The sequence below is a fragment of the Belonocnema kinseyi genome, chromosome 6 (genome assembly GCF_010883055.1).
Source record: "Belonocnema kinseyi isolate 2016_QV_RU_SX_M_011 chromosome 6, B_treatae_v1, whole genome shotgun sequence".
Lineage (NCBI taxonomy): Eukaryota > Metazoa > Arthropoda > Insecta > Hymenoptera > Cynipidae > Belonocnema > Belonocnema kinseyi.
This window is the reverse complement of record NC_046662.1, coordinates 75,385,534-75,408,062: the sequence shown is the minus strand read 5'-3', so window position 1 is coordinate 75,408,062 and position 22,529 is coordinate 75,385,534. Positions and strand designations below refer to the sequence as shown.

Below are 22,529 nucleotides of genomic sequence, written 5' to 3'. Positions count from 1 at the left end.
GACCTAAAAGGAGAGTATGTTGAAAAATAAAACCGACTTTGGCCAAAAAAACGTCTCCGTGTTTCATTTTTCAGGGACTTATCAGACTGCCTAGTATATATTATGCGAAAATAAGAATAAATTCAATTTTTTTTTTTAATTTAATATGTCGAACCTGAAATTTAAAAAATAAAAAATCTAGTAAATAATCTTTTCCCATGAAAGCTAAATATTTGCATGATTTTTCGTTTCAAGCTGAAAAAAATGAAGTTCGACAAATTCAACTTTTGCAAAAAATATGCACTTAATTCAATCCAAAAAACTTGCTTTTTGCGCGGTTTCAACAAATTCTAAATTGAAAAAAAATGTGTTTAAAAGTCTTACTTTTATTGCTGTTAATGGTCACAATCTGCAAATAAAAAAATTTTCCATAATTTTTCAACACAGGAAATTTTTTAAAATTTGTCATTCAAACCCATAAAAGAAGGAACAACTGAAAATCTCCAACAAGATAATACTTAAAAGTTTCTCCTGAGATTATACATTTGTCGAAATTTAAAATTCACGAATTGGAAAACTCCCGACAATTTATAATATTGCCGAATTTAAAAATTTCCGAAATAAAATTATAGCCATTATGAAATATCCGATACTGTAAAATTGCCGACATACAAAAATTTCCGAATCTAAACAATTAAGAAATTGTTAAATAATAAAGAATTCATCTTTATTATTGTCTTATTATTGAAACATAGGGAATTTCCCAATTCAAAAATTTTATAATTTCAGAATTATTCAGTTGTGTCGATATTGATCGATTTCCCAAACCATTCAATTAATTTTAACACTTTAATTTTCATAATACCAAAAATCTATCGAATCAATTTTATTTTGCAATAGTAACATTTTATTTTTGTTTTGTGACTAAAGAAAAATATTGGATTACATAAAAAAAACGAAGTGTCTATTTGCACTATGGCCAGTTGGACTAGTTCCAGCATTTTTTAGGATCGATTTCTTTTTTAAATTAACTTTTTTTGTTTAATAAAAAGAAAAATCAAGAAGCTGTTGCACTCAATTGGAAACTTAATATTTAGATTCTCCGGGGCAAGCTACACTAAAAAAAGTTTCAGTTTATCAGATTGAAGCCGATTCAATTTCTAAAATAGAAAAATTTGTATTTTTTATCAAATGAATGACAAAAATAAGCAATAATTGTTGCCTCAAAGAGTCTTCTAATAAAGTCCTTTCCGAGTCATTGGCAGACGATTTTATAAAAAAGATATCTATTTGTTAACAAGTTGTTAATTTGTTTATAAAATAAAAAATTAATTATGAAGCACCATACTTGACGAAAATCTGTATTTGTTTATTCAATTTATTGAAACAAAGAACAATTATTCTCAGGTATTGAAGCATCGTTAATATTATTTATTTTCGATCAATGTTTAACCATTTGTCAAAGAGCAGGAAATGCTTAAAATAAGTATTTTTAAAATAAATTAATTAAAAATATGAATAATTACTGTGGATTTTCCAGAAATGCTGACTGAGAATTATTTTTACGTATTTTGAGAACGAAAAATTGAAAAGTAGTTTCAAAGTATTTTTATTGTACTTTTTAATTTGTTAATACAAAAATAAAGAAATTGTCTCAAATGTTATAACCAGTTAGCTCAGTTAACTCATTTTTTTTTAAAAAGTTAAGAGAAACCTTTTTTGTCCCATCGTGGCGCCCGAGCATTAGAGTAAATGTAATTCAATATTTTTAGTTATATCTCATTATTTGTTGCTGGGTAATAAAATTCTAATATCTCAATTTTTCATATGGAATATACAGTTATCTAAAATAAAATTGATAATAAAAAGAAAAAAATGCCTGATAAAGAAAACTTTCAAGTTGATGATCTAAAGAAAAAAAACTGTTTTAAATTCCTTTACATTTTATTCTATCTATTACATTTTATTGTTTGTCGAGCTTTACACTTTCCAAGGCATAATTAAATTTCTCCAGACCGACTTCCTCAGGGAATTTAGACTGATTACTAACATTTCTACTTAAATACTTAGAAAATGGAGTGAGATAGCTTAAAATCTAAGATGCACAATTTAGGTGACTTTGATCGTTGCACAAATTTTACACTCATAGAAAACGACAACACACATTGTATACTTGTGCAATTATTTACACGAAGCTGATATCAGCATAGAACATCAGATCTCACACACATTTCTCAATGGATTTTCTTAATATTAACAATACTTAAAGGCCCTCTCAACAATTTAATTTTGTCCTCAAGCAAATCAAGTGCATGCATGACAAAACATATCAATTAAAAAAATCTAATTATAATACATTTGTTTAGTTTTCGAGAATTAACTTAATAGCGTTAAGTCTAATTAGGAGTCAAAAGATCACATTTAAAAACTTCACCGTTCAATAATTAAAAACGCCCTTTTTCAATTTAGAAGAATTATTTAATCCGTTTTTATTACTAACAATAACATCAGAATTTTAATAATCCTTCAACATATATTTGAGCCAATATCAAGCATAAATCGACCAAATTGAAGAGAAGCCTTCAACCTGCAATGCTTGTCCTCGCATGGAATCTCTAGATTTAAAATTCACCCCTAAACTTATGAATCTATTCGTCCTTTAAAACAAAAGTACATGTTCGATTCGAAAGCAAAGCCGCGCGTAAGTTCATCGTTCAAAAGGCGAAAGTTGCTGAAAGTTCCCTGACAAGGCAATTCGAAAAAAAAAATTGAAATAAAAAATGAAAATGTTCCTTTGAAAGTTTCTTAGTAATACAGAAGTAGATAGAATCCTGCAGAAAAACTTGAGTAGTCATTAGTCATAAATTATTCTTATGAACTTCAGCCGCAGGAGTTCCTTTATTCGGGAAAGTTTTCAGTCTAGCGCGTCGACCTAAATAAAAGAACTTTACAAGATTGGCTAAATATTTGTGTGTATAGAATAAGTATCAGCAAAACGAATACCTCGATTAATAAATAAGTAGAATCGCTTCTTTCATTCGAAACTGAACGATTCGTGGACTATTTACAAGAACTAATCTAGAAAAACGCGTTCGATTCTCAGAGTTTTGTTGTTTTCGAAAAGAGAGTGGAACCTAACCTTTTTCTATGATCTTCATTAGTAGATACTTATGCTTGCTCAGTATTGATAGAATAATGCGAATTTAAAATCGTTCGAAAAGTTCTAATTCTTATACCTCTAAAAAGTCCTTGAGTAAAGTTACACGACGTTTTTCTGCGATGTCCATCTGGTTTTCCAAGTCCCCACGATCTGTCGTCTCTGCTCGCTCGATCTTCCAGGATAGGTTCTCGATTTCTGCTTCCAGCTGGGCTTGTTGGTATTCAAACTAGAAAGTCAAAGTTAATTTTAATTTTCTATTCTCAAATTTAAGGACATGTGATACTTAGAAAATTGTCGATTTTACCAGTTTTAGGTTCCCCCGGCTTTTTTTCTAGAATAATAAATATTTTCTCTCAGAAATTTGGGAAATGATAGCAAACAGGCTAACGGACGTCCCCACACACTTTTTTTTGTAACGAACGTCCCCGCACATTTTTTGTGTTTTTTTATCAAAAAATTTTTGATATTTCTTACACAACATGCGTGTATATTTCGAGGTTATGTGTGTTACAATTCACGCGTGCGTTACTTCCAAACTAAATAATATTTTTGGACGAAAACTTTGGACTTACAAATAAACATAGTAAGTATAATCTACCGAAACTAACCTTGTTTGCAGGCAATCAAAAAAGTTTATTTCATAAATAATTTCCAGATTATCGGAAAAGCAGAGATGGAAAACGACGTATTTCAAAATGATGCGCATGTATAACATTTTTATTCAGCACAATACATTTTTTTTTTATTATTCCAAAAAAAAGAGTCCGGGGACGCCCGTTATGATATTTTATAGTATCTCCGAATTCAGTTTTTAAAATTTTTCATTTTTGTGGAAAAAAAGCCGGGGAAACTGTAAGTATCACATAAGTATCACATGCCTTTAGGGGCATGTGATACTTAGAAAATGATAGATTTTACCAGTTTTAGGTTCCCCCGGCATTTTTCCTAGAATAATTAATATTTTGTCTTAAAACTTTGGGATATGATAACGGACATCCCCGAACACTTTTTTGTGGGTTAAATCAGAACATTTTAATTTTGCTAAATTTGATTAATTTATGTGGCGCTTAGGAATTATTATCGATTTCACCAGTTTTAGTTCCCCCCGGCTTCTTCCCTGCAATAATATTTTGTCTTCAAAATCTGGGGAATGATAGCGAACATGCTAACGGACGTCCCCGCACACTTTTTTGGGGGTTAATTCAAAGAAATTTAATTTTGATAAATTTCACGTGTGCATTTTGAGGTTATGTGTGTTAAAATTCTCTCCATAATTCTTCTTGTGTTACCGACAGCATCAATACAACAGAGACCTACATTATCGGAAGGACAGAGAGCTGAACATGGACATAGGAAACACGGGACTAGGCATGCCATCCTAACTTGGCTAGCGGAGTTGAATCCACAGGAGGGTGGGGGGGGGGGAATTCCATGAGTGGGTAGAGCCGCCATCTTACGATGTGCCATTTGATTATGCGCAAGAGCATTTTTGCCGACAAATTGTGCATGAAAATATAAACATGTGGGCGCTGCCATGTTTGTCGCGGGACATCAAAAGGTGGCCGACCTCCCCCCTCATTGCATCACCCCCGCAATGGCATGTCTAGTCCCTTGTTTCCTATGTCCATGGAGCTGAACATAAATATTATATTTTTGTGGGGAAAAAAGCCGGGGAAACTGTAAGTATCACATGCCCTTAAAATGTCGTGAAATCCTCGAAACCTCATTATATCCCTTAAGAATATTTCAAAGAATTTTACAGGGCTTCAACGGATTTTAAGAGATATAAAGGTGTTTCGATGATTTCACGGGATTTAAAAAGATCTTAAGAGATTTCAAATGATTCTAAAGTACATCCACGGAATTTCAAAAGGATTTCCGAATATTATAAAAGATTGTTAAGTATTTCAAGAAATGAAATGGATTTGAATATATTGTGAGGTATTTCAAGATATTCGAAGTCCATGGATTCGGTTCATTTTTGCTAATATCGTTGTAAAAACTAATTTTTTCCCATATAATTGTTTTAGAAAAATAGTTTTTATTTGTTAAAAACTATTTAAAGACATAATAAAATGATAATAATTATTATTACTTATAAAGAATTTACAGAAATAAAGTTTTGTTCAATGCATTTGGTCAATGGTTTTCCTCCTCATCTTTTACCGAAGTGAAGTTAGCTGATGGTTGAAGTGACAATACCTAATGGTTAAACTGCAATATGCCATCCTGCGACAGAAATCCTAACTAGAAAGAATAGGTGTGATTTTAAAGATTCATTTTATTTTGTACATAAAAGTGTTTTAACGATTTTTTTGAGTATAAAATATTTATTGGATTATAAAAATAAGTATTTATCTTAAACAAAGGGTTTTAGATGGAATTCACATATTATACAATGAAAAAACACGTTTTATGACCGAAATATTTTTTTATAAACAAAAAAAAAACAATTATTTTACTATTTATCGTGATTTTGCAAAGATAATAACCTAAATTGGACTTATTTTGAAGCAATAATGAACTGAAAATAAATTTGTATTAATTTATGCATGAAATGTTTACTATTTAAAAATCTGATCTAAAAGTTAGGTTAGAATTCGTATTTAAATTCCAATCGTATATTATTCGTATTATTTGTGAAATCTGGATGAAATTTGTCGCTACATACATTAATTAAAATTTATTTAAGCTTACAATGCATTGAAACTTTCATGAAATAGTGAAATAATTGTTTTTTTTAAACCTATTTGATAAAAATGTGTTTTTTTACTGTATAAGATGGAAATTCTATCTCAAACTATTTGTTTTTTATGAGGATATGTTTTTAGTATTCAATTATTGTTTTATACTTTACAAAACAATCGTAAAAATACTTTTATGCCAAAATTAAAATATATCTTTAAATTGGTGCCTACTTTTTCTAGTTCCAGTTTTCGCCGCCAGGTGGCGAAATGGTAGATCACGATTTCCCATATTATAAATTACTCTTCTGTGCAGTTTCGAAGTAAGGACAGACTCGTCGTTTGGTATTTAAATTTATTCTTTGAATTTTACTTATTATTGTGAATCTAAATTTGCACAGACATTAAATCATCACATTTAAAAAAATATTTTGTACACATTTTTCTTGATATCAAAAAAAAATATTTTATCAATTTTATGCAGACTAAACCGTTTTTATGGTCAAGAGATTTTTTTCTGTATAAATATTGAATTCTTTATTTTTATCGGAAATTGTGACTCTTATAAAACTTTTTTAATCATGCAAACTAATTTTCAACATTTTTTCAGATCCGTTATTGTTCACAAGAAAAATGCAAAAATTCTATTTTATGAAAAAAAATTCTCCTGGCCACAAAAGTTATTTAGTTCGCATAAAACTCACAAGATATTTTCCTTATGATAGTACAAATTTAACAAAAAACTAAAAAAAAATCTCTGCCTGAATGTGGAAAGAAATCTTAAATATCTCAATTAGATCAAAAGTTATATAATTTTAAAGAAAAAATTGAGGTTTTTTTAAGCAAAGCAAAAAACTGAAACACACATAACTTCGTAAACCATTTTTTTTCACAAATCGCAAAAATACGTATCGTCTAATATCCTTTCTAAAAAGATAATATCCCCCCCCCCCTGAGGGATTCTGCAACTTCAAGTGTCGAACCTGTCGGATTTGAAATGAATTCAGTCTAAGTTATACTTTTAATCTCTGATTCTCACCAATTCTTTTCGAGGACCTGCCTCCATATAATAAGCATAGGGATATGTGTACTGAAGAGTGTAACGGCAACGTGCGAGAAGAGAAGCCGCTTCGTATAAATGTTGCCAATCTATCCAAGTTCCACTCGCAGTCATTACTTTCTTATTGATCCTGGTTTTAATAGTCTCTAAGGTCTGCTGTTCCAGCTTTAAGGACTTGCTGTGATTCTCATACTGTAAAGAATCAATATTCTTTCAAGAACTAGCTCTCAAACCCTAGTAATTAAAAATTAGAGAGGAAACAAAATTTTGAATAAGTTTGTTAATCGCACCCTTTCGTAATAATGAAGATACTTCTTTAAGGCTTCTCTTGCTTGCGCATGAACGCTTTCGTGGGCGATGTTTGGGTTTTCCTTGTACCGTGAACACTCGTAATATTCACTCCCATGTGCTTTCCAATCTCCAAGGCACATCCAGCAAAATTCGTGTTTACAAGTGTAACATTGCATGTGATTGCAGCCACCATTTTTTTCGATGCAAATGTGGCATTTCGGACACTGGATTGTATTAAAAGACATTAGAGGCGTTGAAACTATACAGGAAAATTTTGAAAATTGTATTTTCAATTTATCCTTTACTCACGTCTTTGGTATGAGCACTGATGTAATTTGCTGTTTCGGAATCATCAGCACACTTTGTCAACCACTTCCGAATTGTCCCGCAATCAGTCGGTGCGTGATAGTCCATTCCACATCGGAAGCTGAAATATTACATTGAAAATGAAGCACAAACTTGTATGTATTCATGCTAGAATCCTACACCATACATTTCAAAGTTTGTAAACATGTTTGCTTAATTAAATTTGTATTTATTTTGAAGGGTAAACGTACCAAAAAATGCTCTTACAAGAAGAACACTTTACTCGTTTCGCTCGATGTTCCTTGGATTTCATAACAATTTGACAATTCGGACCGGGACAGAATCTTAAATATGGATGCGATTTTACGTAATCTCGAAAAGCAAACTGTTGGTATCGTTCCCGCATGCTGGGTTTAGTCAAAAGCGTAAGGACAAAGTCTTCCGGTACTAGAACTTCGCAATCCTGTGCCATGCAACTTATTCCTGTAAAGAAATTATTTTCTCATTAACTCCCCAGGACTTTTGACTTTTCAAGTTCTTAATGATTATTTTAGAACTTTACGGCGAATGATAAATTTTCTTATGGAAAAGAATGTATATTTTTGCTAGTAAAAATAATATCATTGTAATTCCAGGCTTTTCAATCATATTTAATCGTAATATTAATGACAATTGTTCAGAATTTAATCATTACTGAAAAGACCTTTAAATTTATATTAATTAAAAATTGTGCGGAAAATTGGTAAATTACTCTGTAATCAGTAGAATGGGTTGAAATTTAATACCAGTGATCACAGTCAGTCCCCTATTCACCCTAACTTTCTACAAATCCTTTATAATCCCTGATTTAAGAATTTTGTTTTTCTTATTTTTTATAATTAGTTTAGAGAGATACTTGCGCATTACATTAAAACTGTCAAATTGTCTAATTAATTAATACTAATATTATACATGTTTTATGATAGTCCTTTTTGCTCGAAATTATTAATTAAAAAAATGTAATATAAAATCAGAAAGTTTCGAAAAAGGCTAGAAATTTTAAAAACTTTGGCTGTGTTAATTTTTTTCACCGGAAATTAGAATTTTTCAAACAAAATCATCAAGATTTCCCATTTTCAACAATTGTAGATTATGTTAGCATTTTTTTTACGAAGTGGCTATTTCGCCATACATGTATGTCGAAATAGCCAACAGTAGCTTTTTTCCACATACAAGTATGGCGAAATAGCCGACGACAGCTTATTTCGACATACAATATGGCCAAATAAGGACGATATTTTGTTTCGCCCTTTCGGAATATATGCAGGAGAGGGTGACGGTCAATGCAAGGAGAGTAACTTATTTATTATTATATGGTAGATTATATAATAAAGAAGTTAATCATTAAAAAGGCGATTGTAATTGCACCAGCGAAACATGATAATGAGAGGAGAGTTAACCTCAAAATCTCAAGGCATGGCTCAGAGGTGGTTCTGACCATTGCTGTCAGGTGGCGCTAAAAACGAATGCGCGAAATTTAAATTTCAATATACTTTGCTATTATAGCTACGAATGAAACATTTCAATTTTAGGAAAATAATTATAAATTGTCATGTCCGAATCTATTTCAGTTCATGCAACTTCAAGTAACAGAATCATTCGCCTCTTTAATATGTTGTGCATTATAGACCCTACTGTGAGGTATTTCTTGTAGAACATTTTAAAATAAGCAAAGTTTTTTCTTTAGAATTTTCTCAAATATATCGCCAGAAAAAAATCCATGCTTCGAGAGAAAAATTCTCGTGGCCACAAAAGTGGCTTAACCCACATAAAACGTATATAAAGTGTCTCTAATAAAATGAAACATGTAACAAACAAAAAATAAAAGGTGGAGTACTTGACAAAATAGTAATTTAATATTTTCAGAAGAATATTGTAACTTTCAACATTTTTCTCATTCCTCGACAGATCTGGAATCTAGAAGGCAAATTTAAATATGTGTATTAAGTAAAAAGTTATAGCTGTTTAAAAACAGATTTTGTAAATATTTTAAAAGAAAACTTCAAAACTCAAATACTGATAACATCAGTTTTTTTTAATTGGGAATACAAGTGCTGTTCAGTTTTCTCTAAAACACAACATATTTTGTCGCCAAGATATTCTACGATTTGAAGTTCAACTCTGGCTTTAAAGCTTACGAAAAATAATAGTTTTGCCAATATTTGTTTATAGAAATTTTTTTATAATAATTCAGTTGAGTATTATAAAGATTACTTCTATTTTATGAGTGCAGATTAGGGTGTTCCACATTTTTTGTCTCGAATTTTCATGAACAACGCCCGGATGCTTTTGCTTTGAAGAAAAATGATATTTAGATGTAGTGCAAGCCCCATGAAGGTAAACACGTATTTATCATAAGAAAAAAAGACGTTTTTTTTAAATTTTATTCAAAATCTTTAATGTTAAATTAATTGAACTGAAACTCAAGTTTTATCTTCGCAATCAGCCATAGAAAACAGATGAATAATTACTTTTTAAGAAGCACCACCCACACGTCTGTTTTTAGTGTTCCAAAAAAAACCCATAAGTTCAAAAATGGGGTTTGCGAGTTTTTGGCGCTAATTATGATTTTTGCGTTTTTTTTGTAATGCAAATTATTTCTGGTACATAAAATATCGCTTTATACTGATAACTTGTTATTTAAAGAAATTGTTTTTAGCAATTTTCTCGTAGAATAATGACAGAAAATTTGAGTTTTTCCACAATTTTTCACTTTTTGTCCAATTCTCAATTAAAGTGAGTTGTTTTTATTATTTTTATTAATATTCAATTTGAATAATGCTAGAAAGTCAACTTAGCAAAAATAATGATTCAAACAAATTATTATTGTTTATAACTATCTTCTTCTTTATTAATGCTATATAGTTGAGTTTTTCTTCAGGGTTCAATTGATTATTGTTGATTATTGATTATTGTTGATGACTATCTTTTCTTCGAGTAAAGCTAGAAAGTGTTGTTTTTCTACAATCTTTAGTTTTATTTGAACTTTTTAGTTACGACCAAATAATAAGTGAACCTCAAAAAGAATAATTTTTGCTAATATTATTGTACTTTTTCAAGTGAATTATTTTTGCGCTTGTTCCAATGCATAAAAGAATTAATTTAAACAAAAAAGATATCTTACACAAAAGGCAAAAACAAATAGTTGAATAATTAGGAGTGGGTGGGAGGACTAAGTCTGTAAAAGACTTGCAAAAGTTTCGTTCTAAATTACCACATGAACTTTATTGCAAGGCGCAAAAGAAAAATTTGGAATTAAAAATATTTTTATATCAGCCCCCCCCCCCTAGAAAATTATATTTTTAATTTTTGTTCTCTAATGTTTATTTATTATTTATTCATAACTAAAGAGGCAAAACACAGTTAAACATTTCAGAAAAATACGCAACTTTATAACATTAAGCAAAAATCATTTATTAATATTATATTATCATTAAAAACTTTTTTTTATTCTCCTAAAATTGAAATGTTTCATTCGTAGCTATAATAGCAAAGTATAATGAAATTTAAATTTCGCGCGTTCGATTTTAGTGCCACCTGAAAGGGTGGTCAGAACCTCCTCTGAGCCATGTCTTGAGATTTTGAGGTTCACTCGCCTCTCATTCTCATGTTTTGCTTGTGCAATATTACCATTGCCTTTTTAATGATTAATTTCGTTACTATAATCTACCATATAATAATAAATAAGTTATGCTCCTTATTTTGACCGTCACCCTCTCCTGCATATATTTCGAAAAGGCGAAAGAAAAATACCGTCCTTATTTGGCCATAATTGTGTGTCGAAATAAGCTACCGTCGGCTATTTCGCCATACTTGTACGTCGAAATAGTCGCAGCCTTTTTTACCGGAAATTGAAATTAAAAAAAAAAAACATTCTATTTTAAAGTTTTAGAATTTTTTGTTATTTTTAGCGGTTAACACAAAAAAATGGTATTTTAAAAGAAAAATCATTATAGTTTGAACAAGATTTGCAGTTTTTAAACAATTTTGAGTTATATTAACAATTATCACAAGAAATTTTTTATTAAAAAAAAAATGGATTTTGAAAAAATTGACAATCCTGAACAATTTTCTGTGATTGTTTTTCTTTCAGGATGGTATTTTCAATACAAAATTATGAGATTTTCCAAGAATATTTACAATTTTTCAACAACTTAAGGTTATGTTGGCATGTTTCACCTAACATTTTTAATTTAAAACAAATATTACATTTAAATTTAATGATTTCTGTTAAAAGTAATGAATTTTACAAGCACCAACAATTTCGAATTTTGACGGTGTTTCTTGTCGGAAACTGGAATTTTTAATAAAAAACCATTAGATTTCAATGAAAATGCATAAGGCTTGAAGAATTTCAGGTTACGTTTTTGTTTTACTTTGAAAATTGACATTTTCAAACAAAAATCATTATAAAATTAACAAAATATAAAATCTCAAAACAATTTTGGATACATCATAGCGTTTTAACAATTCTAAGCTGTGTTGGCGTTTTTACACCGGAAATGATTATTTTGAGTAGTCACTAAATTTAAAGGATTAAAAATTTGTGTACAATTGTAGGTTACTCTTGCCATTTTTACAGGAAATACAGAAATCAATTTGAAAGAAAATTTACAATTTTGGTATAATTAAAGGTTATGATAAATATTTTCACAGGAAATCGGTTATTTTAAACAAATGTCATTACATTTAAAAAATGTGTCTATGTTTTTATTGACGTTAGATACCGGAAACCGGTAATTTTAATAACCAATTATTAAATATAAAATAAAATAACACATTTCTTAACCATTTTAGTTATGTTGGTTTTTTTCATCGAAAATTGGTATTTTTAATTTAAAAATCATTAGATTTTCAGATTATCGTTTAGTCATTAAATTCAAAATTTGTGTACAATTTTGAATTTTTTGGCGTGTTATATAGGAAATCGGCACTTTTAATAAGAAATGGTTAGATTGCAAATGGGATAACATATTTTTGAAAAATTTGAGGTTATGCGCCCGTTTTTAGAAAAAGATTTAAACATAATAATGATTTTAAACTAAAATCATTTATGTTTAAAAATTAAATTTTAGAATTTTTAAACAATTTTCGTTTAAGTTTATGTTTTTCGCCGGAAATGGTTTTTTTTTAAAACAAAAATCCAGGGGTTTGATTGTCTGTACACAAAAAATATATATTAATTCTGAAAATAAAATACTAATTTTCATCAATCATAAGAGATATTGTGCTTGCTTTTCTTTTCTCTTATTTTACATAATACTACGAAATATAAAAATCTTGTATAAATTAATATTAATTTTATATTTTAATTTAAGAAACTGCATGAGACAAAAAAAAAGAATCTTGCAATAGTGCGAAACTACGAATCTTGGTGACGTTTCGTAAACAATGCATTTCATATCTTCAGGGCTAACCTGATACGGATATATATATATATGTGTGTGTGTTTGTGTGTGTGTGTGTGTGTGTGTATGTATATATACTCTACGATGATTTTTGTTAGAGCGCCTCACCCTAATAAAAGAACTTGATTGGCCAATTAGGTGCGACCATCCTCCACGGACGGGCGCTCTGGCCAATCATAGACATCGTAGGGAACATAAATAAGAACAACATAACCTGAAACCTAAGTATCAGGTTAGCCCCGAGGATGTGAACTGCAATGCTCATGAAACACCGACAAGATTCGTAGTTTTACACACGATTGAAACCCGAAACACCTCCTTTTTATTATAATGAATCATCGTGAAGGATTAGCACAATCTTAGTAAAGTGTTAGATTGATTAATTTTGGCTCATTACGTCCGTATTTTTAAAAGAAAAAAATTCCCCTTTTTCGAAAAAGGATTCCTCTATTTTCCCTGTAAATAAACTGAGGAATCACTGTGATCTCTGCTATACGAAGTCCTAATTCATAATCGAATTTCTGAAATTTCGTATCATCTTTTTAATTGCCCTACCAGTGGAGATCCCTTGAGTGATTTGCACCTCAAAATGCATACACCAGCAGTCTTTGCAGAAGGAGTGGCCACAGGTGAGAACAGCGAACCTATCCGGGGTGTAAACAGATACACAGACAGTGCAAAGTCCTCCTCTTTGAATTTTGAGGGCAGATGATGGATCTGATGGATGGAGAGGTTTAATTTTTGAACTGACAAGGAGTCCCGAAGCATTGGTGCGATACTTGGTGATAATGTCTTGCAAGGCCCAGTCGTGTGCGTGGAGAAGAACTTTGGCCAAGGACGGTGTGATGTGCAGACTGTTGCTTAAAACCTCGACATTTTCGTTTAGTAATCTGTCGACCTCTTCGACTCGAAGGCAGTCGTGAATAGCGTATTCGGGGTCTTTTCGGCTCTGATCCGGATCAACGTCAGCGTCAGCTTCGCTACCCCAGGGCTGAAGATTATAATAGTCCTCATAACCTGTGTCTCCGCAATCAGAGTCGGAGTAATCCATTTCACTATCGTATTCTTCCTCCGTCATCTATCAGAAAAAAAACAGTTTTTCTCAATATGTTCAAGTTGGAAAACAAATGTTAATAACAGAATTTGAATTCCTATTGTAGTATCTTTTAGATAAATTTTAATGAATTTAACGCTTTCCCCTGACAAAATCTTTATTTTCCCTCACCACCTGGGGTATAGCAATTTAATGGAAATAAGTAAATAGTAAGAATGGTGCTTTGTGCCTAAATGTATAAATTGCAGAGTAAGAAGTCCTGAAAACAAATATTTTGATGTATATCCAATGGCCTTTTCAACTGTTTCAACGTTATCAAATATATTTATTGCGAATAAAGAAATATAAAATAAGCTTTATTTCGTACCATACGTATTGTGTATTGTCAGGGTGGCTCTCTGCGAAACCTACAGTATTTCGAATATTTTATCTATTGCGGAAGTCGATATAAACATCAGCGAAACTTTTTCTAAGAAATCGATTGACTTTGAGTCATATAATAAGTAGGACAAGGATATTTTTGTGTGATAAAGAAAAATACAGAGATGCGTACTACACACTAGCGCAAATAAATGCACGTGCGCAAATCGCGCGTTCTTGTCTCTGGATTTCTATGTCCTAACACTAAAATATGCAAATTTAAAAGTCTATTATGAAACCAATTTTTTAATATACGGTTTTAAATATATTTGAAACAATCATTAATAATTTGAATCGCAAACGTCGGAAATTTAAAACAAATGTATACGAATGATTTTGGACAATTTAATTAGAAGAAGGGATTGAATTTGATAATTTCTAAGTCGAAGCGTTAAAAATTAAGCAATTTGAATACGAATTGGAGAATAACGAAATTAGTATCATTTTAGATTAAAATTTCGAAAATAGGACCATTTAAAAACGTTAAAAATTGATTACTTTAAGATTCGAATATTATCAATTGAGTCATTTAAAATCTAGAGGAATTCACATTGTATTCTTTATAATTAAAAGCGTTCAAAATTAAATAATTAAGGATTGAAAACTTTTGAATTTGAACAACTTTAAATTTAAAGCGATTAATATTTGACATTTAATTATTTAAAACTAAATTGAATTTTCCAAAGTCAAAGCTTCTGAAATTCTAGAATTTTAAATTAGTATTACATAATAAAATTATAATTTATCATTCAAGCTGATAACAAATTTTTCGAACACGAAAAAATCAATTGCATTAAAAATAAATATACTGATAAAATTAAAAATGTAGCGTTCATAATTAAAATTCAGAACTCTAAAGTGGTGACATTTAAAATTACCGAAACTATCCATTTGCTTTTGCATCAATTTCAGCTGGTTTAACTTTTTATTTTTAACTCAATTAAAATTTTTCTTATTTAGAATTATTATTCATTCTAGAAATTTTAGAATCAAATATTTTTCAATTTGAAATGATTTATTTGTTTAAACCTTCAACTAAAAATCGGAGAATTTTAAGATCTTACATTGAAAATTAAAAATTAAAATAAAGAATACAAAACAATCTTGCTATAATATGATTTCATTTTTTTAAATTGTACAATTTTAAGCTTTTCAATTTGAAATTGTCCTACTGAAATTTCCTATACAGGTTCCTATTTAGGAACCCATACGTTTCACCTATAGGTGCCACCTCTAGGAAATGATATAAGATCCTATATGGATTCCTGTATAGGATCATGTATATGTTCCTGTATGGAATCATATATAGCTGTGCAGAAGTTATTTTGGTCATCCAGGAGCACCTAGAGACATATATACCATTAGGTACCATGAGGTATCATTAAGTACCTTATTAGGGAGGATCCTATACAGGCACCTATATAGGATCCTATGCCATTTCATATAGGTGGCACCTATATGTGAAACACATAGGATCATATATATGATCTTATGTAGGTTCCTATATAGGAAACTTTACAGGAATTTTGAGTAGGGTGCTTTATATTTACCTCCAAATGTATTCTATTCAAAATTCAATATTAAGGCTTTTAATACGTAATTTTGATATATTTAATAGCAAAATGGTCCTAAAATGTTGAATATTTGAATTAAAAACCACAATATTGTGAAATTGAAAATTCGAAAAAATTTAAAGACGATAAATATATTGATAATAAGTATCATATCATGTAGTATCAAGTGACGTTTAAAACGTCTGAATCGCTTTTTTGCGCAATGTGTGATTCTGTCAAAATTGCGAGAAACACTTTGAACCGGCTTTATCCAGGAGCAAGCTTCTCCTGGCTTTCTTCTGATTCTCCCGGGTGGGTGGCCACCCTGATTGTACTTTATTACTTGACAATGGCTAGTGCTAGGGATCAGAAATTTTCAGGCTATGTTTTATGGTTAAATAATAATCCAACTGGTATTTATATACAAAAATATATTTTTGAAGTACTTTTATTATTTTAATCATACATTTTACGTAAAATGTATATTAAAACTAGATATTTGTTCAATTTGTCGTCATGTAAAATAACAAATTAACCAGATTACTTTTAGCCCAAAAACAATTGATAATCAATAACTTTGCTTTTATCAATCGGACACATGTATGTTTTGGCTTTAAAAACTTATGACGTCACACACGTATTTCGAGCTATGGGGGCGCCACAGGTTTCATTTAAAAAATCGAAATTTCCGGTCTACATTTTGTCACTTTTGAATTAATTATTACAAACTATTGAGTAAACGAAATGAAGTTTTAGTTTCACATTTAAATTCTTCGGGACTTCTAAAAGATTTAACATTAAATTTAAGCAAAAAAAATGTTGATGACCCCATTTAATGACATGCCTAAAAATTCAACACTACAAAAAACCTTCACTTTTTGTGAATAAATTCTTTGAAATACATTACAAAAATTGTAAAATTCCGTAAAATTACATGATGTTTGATATTTCATGAAATCTTGGAAAACTTAGTAAAATACCTGGAGAGCTTTTAAAAACCCTTTAAAATCATTTGAATCCCTTAGACTATTCCTAAATTCTTTAGTCGTAATATTTTTTTCAAATCCCTTAACATCATTAAAATGTTTCAATTATCAAAATCAATAAAAAAAACTCATTGGTATAATGGAAAATTCCTGCAAAATTAAATTATTTGAAAGCTTTAAAATCATTTGAAATGCTTGTAAATACATAAAAATTCCCTAAAATATTTAAAATTCATTGAAATCCCATTAAATTACAAAAATCCCTCGGATAGTTTAAAATACCCTAAAATATTTGAAATAATTAAAAATGTTTTAAATCCCTTGAAATAATTCATTATTAAAATGAATTAAAAATTCCTTGGAAGCTTTTAAAATATCTTAAAATTCTTTAAAATACTTCGAAATAACTTAAAATATTCCAAAATGTTTGAAATCATACGAAATCCCTCAAATCTTGTGAATAAAATCGTTACACTTAATTAAATAATAAGAAAATCCCATAAAATTACATGAAATAAGATATTTCCTGATATCTTGGAAAATTGATTAAAATACCTTGAAAGCTTTTAGAATCCCATAAAATCATGAAATCCTTGGTTATCTTATTAATTTAAATATTTTTAATCCTTGTAGGTCCTGGAAAATCGTTTCATATCTGCCAAAATGTTAGGAAATCCATTTTTCAATTACATGCCAAATTTTATGAATCCCGTAAAATCATTAAAATCCTTGGAAATCCCTTGAGATTGGTTAAAACTCTTGAAAATGCGTTGGAAATTTTTTAAATATCTTAAAATGTTTCAAATCCTTTGAAATCTTCTTAAATTCTTCGAAAATTTTTGAAGTTCTTGCAAAGGCATTTAAATAATTGAAAACTCCCCAAAGCATTTTACCTTTGCAATCCCAGTAAATTACTGAAATCAATTCTTTGTTATTTTTTAAGACAAACTAAAATATTTCAAATCCTTACAACCTTTTGAAATCCCTTGCAATTTATCAAAGATCTAGAAAATTGTTTAGTTTAAAAAACCTACATTTCAAACCTTTTAAAATTCCTTGAAAATTTTTAAAGCTCTCGAAAATTCTACGGAATTTAAAAAAATATCCTCAAATCTTCCAAATTCATATTTGCACGATTTTTACAAGGTCATATTTAAAAACTGAAAATTCCTTTATCCTGGCTAATTTTATATAGAATTCTGATATATTTGAATCTATTTATTTAACTTTGATATTATCACACGTGAAATGCTCACATTTTCTTCTCTATGAATCTCGACTAAATATTAAAAAGAATATAAAGTATGAAAAAAGTAGATTTTTCAATAAAAGAACAAAATTTTAAAATACCCTAAAATATTAAAAATCCTTTGAAACGTTTTGAAAACTTTTTTAATTCCCTTCAGATTATTGAAATCTGTTAAAAATTTCTTGGAATCTTTTAAAATAACCTAAAATATTTTAAAACAAAATCATAAATAGGTACATAGACCTGAGAAGACTAGAGGAAAAAGTAACTCTGCGGGAGCCCTGAATATTCTTGACCTTCTTGACAGTTATTTTAAATGCTTCTTACAGAAATTTCCTCACTTTTGCATTTTTTTTCAAAACCCCTGACTTTTCCCTGACCTGCGGCCACCCTGATCTATACATAAGAGATATTTATAGCTGTTTCCACAAGTTGATAATTGACAATAACATTATACATAAGAAGAATTGGTTACAAATATAGCTCAGAAAAAAATAACATTTTCATCAAATGTGTGTATTACTACAAAAAAGAACTATAAATTATCCTTCTATACTTGTTAAAGCTTTGTAAATATTGTAAATACCAAACCCACCAAACCACTTTACCAAGTCGCCATAACCTTAAATTTATCTACTAATCCTACTCTGAGAAAAAATGAAATAATATATCAAAACATATTGCGAATTCTCCCACAAAATAATTTCAGTCCTTTCTCCTTGAAATAACGTAACGATTGCACTTAGTGACGGGAATTAAGCATACGCTTGGAAGAAAGAAATCTGACATTTTTTTCTCCCGAGAAAGTAATCGCAGCCCTGCTCGGAATACCTTAAATCGGATACAGATAAAAAGTGTAAGTTTCTAATATCCACAAATAAATAGATTTCTACGATTTCTGGAAAAGAAAGGTACAAAATCCTAAAGTTTTGTCATTTATTGGAGTATGTATGCCTCTTCTCCACTGCGTCACAAGCATTGCAATAACGTTTTGTAAACAAACTTGGAAAGTACTGGGTATTTTATCACACAGTTTTTTCTTTTCACTTAGTGTGAAGAGGTTTTTACCCACCTTAGCAATTTTAATTACGTATCAGGAGAGATTCATCGATGTTCAAATTCACGAACAAAACAAATCCTGAAAGACTGAAACACCTCGTGCAGTGAACGGCGTGAACAGACAACTAGATAATTTGTGTACGTGTGTTGCTTATCAGGGGCGTCGCTAGTTTAAAAAACACTTTTGCAAAACATTCATTTTTAAAAGAAAAAATAATATGAAATAAAAACCAGGTGATTCAGATAACTTTAATATTTTTTAGATCTTTAAAAATTGATTATAGTTAAATCATTTAATTAGTTGTAAATAGTATTAAAAATGGTTCTGTCCACTTTTTATTTTTTTTTTCAAATATTTGTTAATCAAAATGTAAAAGTTTTTTGGGAGATTAATGGAAACTCTTAATTATATTTAATTTTAAAAAGTTTAAATTTTAAATCTTGGAAATGATAAATTTGTTATGAAATTTCCGACAAATTTGATATTTAAAACATTTTAAATAATTGTTATTAAATTCAAAAAATTAGTCTGCTTTATTATAACTATATTGTCTTGTGATTTTAAATCTTAAATTCCAATACGATCCTTTAAAAATATGTGCGCCCACAGTTAATCCGTCGTTGGAACCCGATGATATAATTATCTGAAATTTTCTTTAGATTATCTTAAGGCTTAAGTACAAATAAAAAGTATCTTTTTGATGCATTTAAAAATGTAAGATGGTCCCGTCCTGTATTTTATTTTTTCAATCCGGTTTGCGTCAGGTGATTTAATTTGTTGGCGAAAAGCAGGTCTTTTTATTATGAAACTATAATAATATTTGAAAGTATATTAATAATTATAATTAAATAATTAATAGCATAGAAGTGATTTCAATTTGACTATTAGCTACAGAATATCTAAATTCAGATAAATCTCAATCTCGCAGGTGATTGGACATTAATTTTAGATCAATCTACTCCAATAGAATTCTAGAGTCTAGTCAAGTCGAACGGAAAGAATCTAGCGGAATAACCTAACCTAACATTTTGAAACATTTTGAAAATGACGAATTCCAAAGATTTTTTCCTATCAGTGACGGAAAGAATTTTTAGTAATTGGACTGCATTGAAGGTAAAATATTTTTAAAAAGTAATAAAGACTTTGTAGAGTGTAAAATATCATTTTTATAGTCTGAACATTCTGAAATCTTAAAGTTTATGCTTTGTCTGATTGAGGTTATGACAACTTGGCATGTTTTCAAATAAATATAATATATTAGCTATTGTAACAATTAATCACCATAAAAATTAAGACATATTTCTCGAATGTTGAATAAATTTTGAATTTTTTAGATTGCTGTAGAACATGGCATGGGTTCGAAAGAAAAGGCTCAGGCTTTTTGCCCTTATGTGACAGAACTTATTTACATGAATGGTAAGCTGGATTTGCTTAAAAGTGATTTTTTATTCTCCTTAATATTCCGACTGCTTCATAAAGTATCAAATGAAGGCCAGCTTTTTTACTTTTTAACATATTGATCTTCTCAATTTTTCTGCTTAAATGTGAACTGAAATTATAAATTCATAGAACTCTTTAGTGTTAATTTCGTTTGGTTAAAAATTACGCGAACGGTAAAAAATTTCATAATTTTGTTAAAAATGCAAGAATTTGGTTAAAAAGTCAACTATTTCGTTGAATTTTTGTTTTCTTTAAAATTGATGTTTTTGGTTGATAATTCGTATTTTTTGTTAGAAACTTACTCTTCTTGGTCAAAAATTATATTTTTGGTTGAAAATTCGACTACTTCATGTTTCGTTGAAAATTCATATTTATTGGTTCAAAAAGCCACTAATTGATTGAAATTTGAACGAAAATTAATTTCATTTATGGTCGAAAATGAATTTTTTAACTGAAGATTGAACTATTCTCCTTTTGGTCAAATATTTAACTTTTTTAGTTAAAAATGTCACTATTTAGTTAAAAAAAATTTATTGAAAAATCCTGTATTTTGTCGATTATTCGAATTTTTTGTTTGAAAATTCAAGTATAACGTACTTCGTTGAGAATTCGTATTTTTTGGTTGAAAGAAAATTAATTTCATTTTTTCTTAAAAATTTAACGATTCCATGTATGGTGTTCATCTTTTTGTAATTAAAAATTCAACTCTGATATATATTTTTTTAAATTGAAAATTGGTTGTTTATGCAGAGAGTAAATATTCTTTTGATTCAAAAATTACTCCTTGGTCGAATGTTAAACAAATTTGTAAAAAATTAATCTTTTTTTTGGTTGAAGATACATGATTTTAGTTTGAAAAATTCAACTATCAGGTTGTAAATTAACATTTAATTTGAAAATGCAGATTTTTGTTTGTTAGAAACGAAATTTTTTGTTCAAAAATAATATTTTCGCCTTGCAAATTCAGCTGTTTTATAGAAAATACGTCTTTTTGGGTAGAAAATCAATGTTGTTGGTTGCAAATTTACCTTTATAATTTGTATATTAAATTATTTGTAATTTATTTTTCAAACTGAAAATTTAACTATTCTATTTTTGGTTGAAAGCTTTTTTTCCTAAAAAAATGCAACTATTGCGTTTAAAATTCATCCTTCTAGGTTAAATTGTACAAAATTCTTCTTTCCTTGTTTAAAAGTCAATTTGTTTCTAAAACATTCGACTTTTTAATTTGAAAACTTTATTATATTTTTTAAAATTCGTCAGAAAATGAATCTTTGTTATAAATTCATCTGTTTCGTTGAGAATTCAAATATTTCTTTAAAAGTTCATCTTTTTTCATCGAATTCAACTGTTTTTTAATTAGTTTCTTATAAAGTAATTTCTTTGAACTGAAAATTTAAATATTCCATTTTGGGTTGAAAACTTATCTTTTTCAGTTGAAACTTTAACTATTTGGTTGGAAATTAATTAATTTTGTCGAAAGTTTGTCTTGTAGAAAATTAATCTTCTTGGTTGAAAATTCATCTTTATAGATTAAATATTCGATTTGGTAAAAAATTCAACTATTTTGTCGAAGTCGTGTTTTTGGTCGAAAATGTAACTGTTTTGTTGATACTTCATATTTTATGGTAGAAAAGTTACATTTCTCGGTTGAAAATTAACGTTTTTGTTGAATATTCATAATTTTTGGTTAAAAATCTTGAGACATGAAATCTTTGGAAGTAAAATTGTTTCATATTGAATTCAAGGTAGTATCTACATACATTTTATTTAAAAGAATTTATTGACCTATTTTCGTTAAAAATTACTAAAGTTTGTGGGGGGGGGGGGGGGGGGGGGG

General features: G+C 29.1%; 2 protein-coding genes across 3 annotated transcripts in view; one reads left to right on the top strand and one right to left on the bottom strand.

The window, feature by feature from the left end:
* Positions 1-1,904: 1,904 nt before the first annotated feature.
* On the bottom strand, positions 1,905-19,378 carry LOC117174340 (potential E3 ubiquitin-protein ligase ariadne-2). Its single transcript, XM_033363379.1, has 8 exons — positions 19,262-19,378; positions 13,483-14,005; positions 7,732-7,963; positions 7,484-7,601; positions 7,174-7,398; positions 6,863-7,075; positions 3,216-3,365; positions 1,905-2,911 (listed from the first exon to the last, which is right to left on the bottom strand). Exons 2-8 carry the CDS (start codon positions 14,003-14,005, stop codon positions 2,894-2,896), a joined length of 1,479 nt encoding a protein of 492 aa, XP_033219270.1. The 5' UTR covers positions 19,262-19,378; the 3' UTR covers positions 1,905-2,893.
* LOC117174342 (pre-rRNA-processing protein TSR2 homolog) overlaps positions 3,795-22,529 on the top strand; it is a 19,598-nt gene continuing 863 nt past the window's right edge. The window contains exons 1-3 of one of the 2 annotated variants that reach the window (XM_033363382.1): positions 3,795-3,845; positions 20,178-20,362; positions 20,584-20,665. In XM_033363382.1, the coding sequence (XP_033219273.1) occupies positions 20,294-20,362; positions 20,584-20,665 (151 nt within the window). In that variant the 5' untranslated portion in view covers positions 3,795-3,845; positions 20,178-20,293. Of the gene's footprint in view, positions 3,846-20,177; positions 20,363-20,583; positions 20,666-22,529 lie in introns of those variants that run through there. The other variant, XM_033363381.1, reaches the window with a different exon arrangement.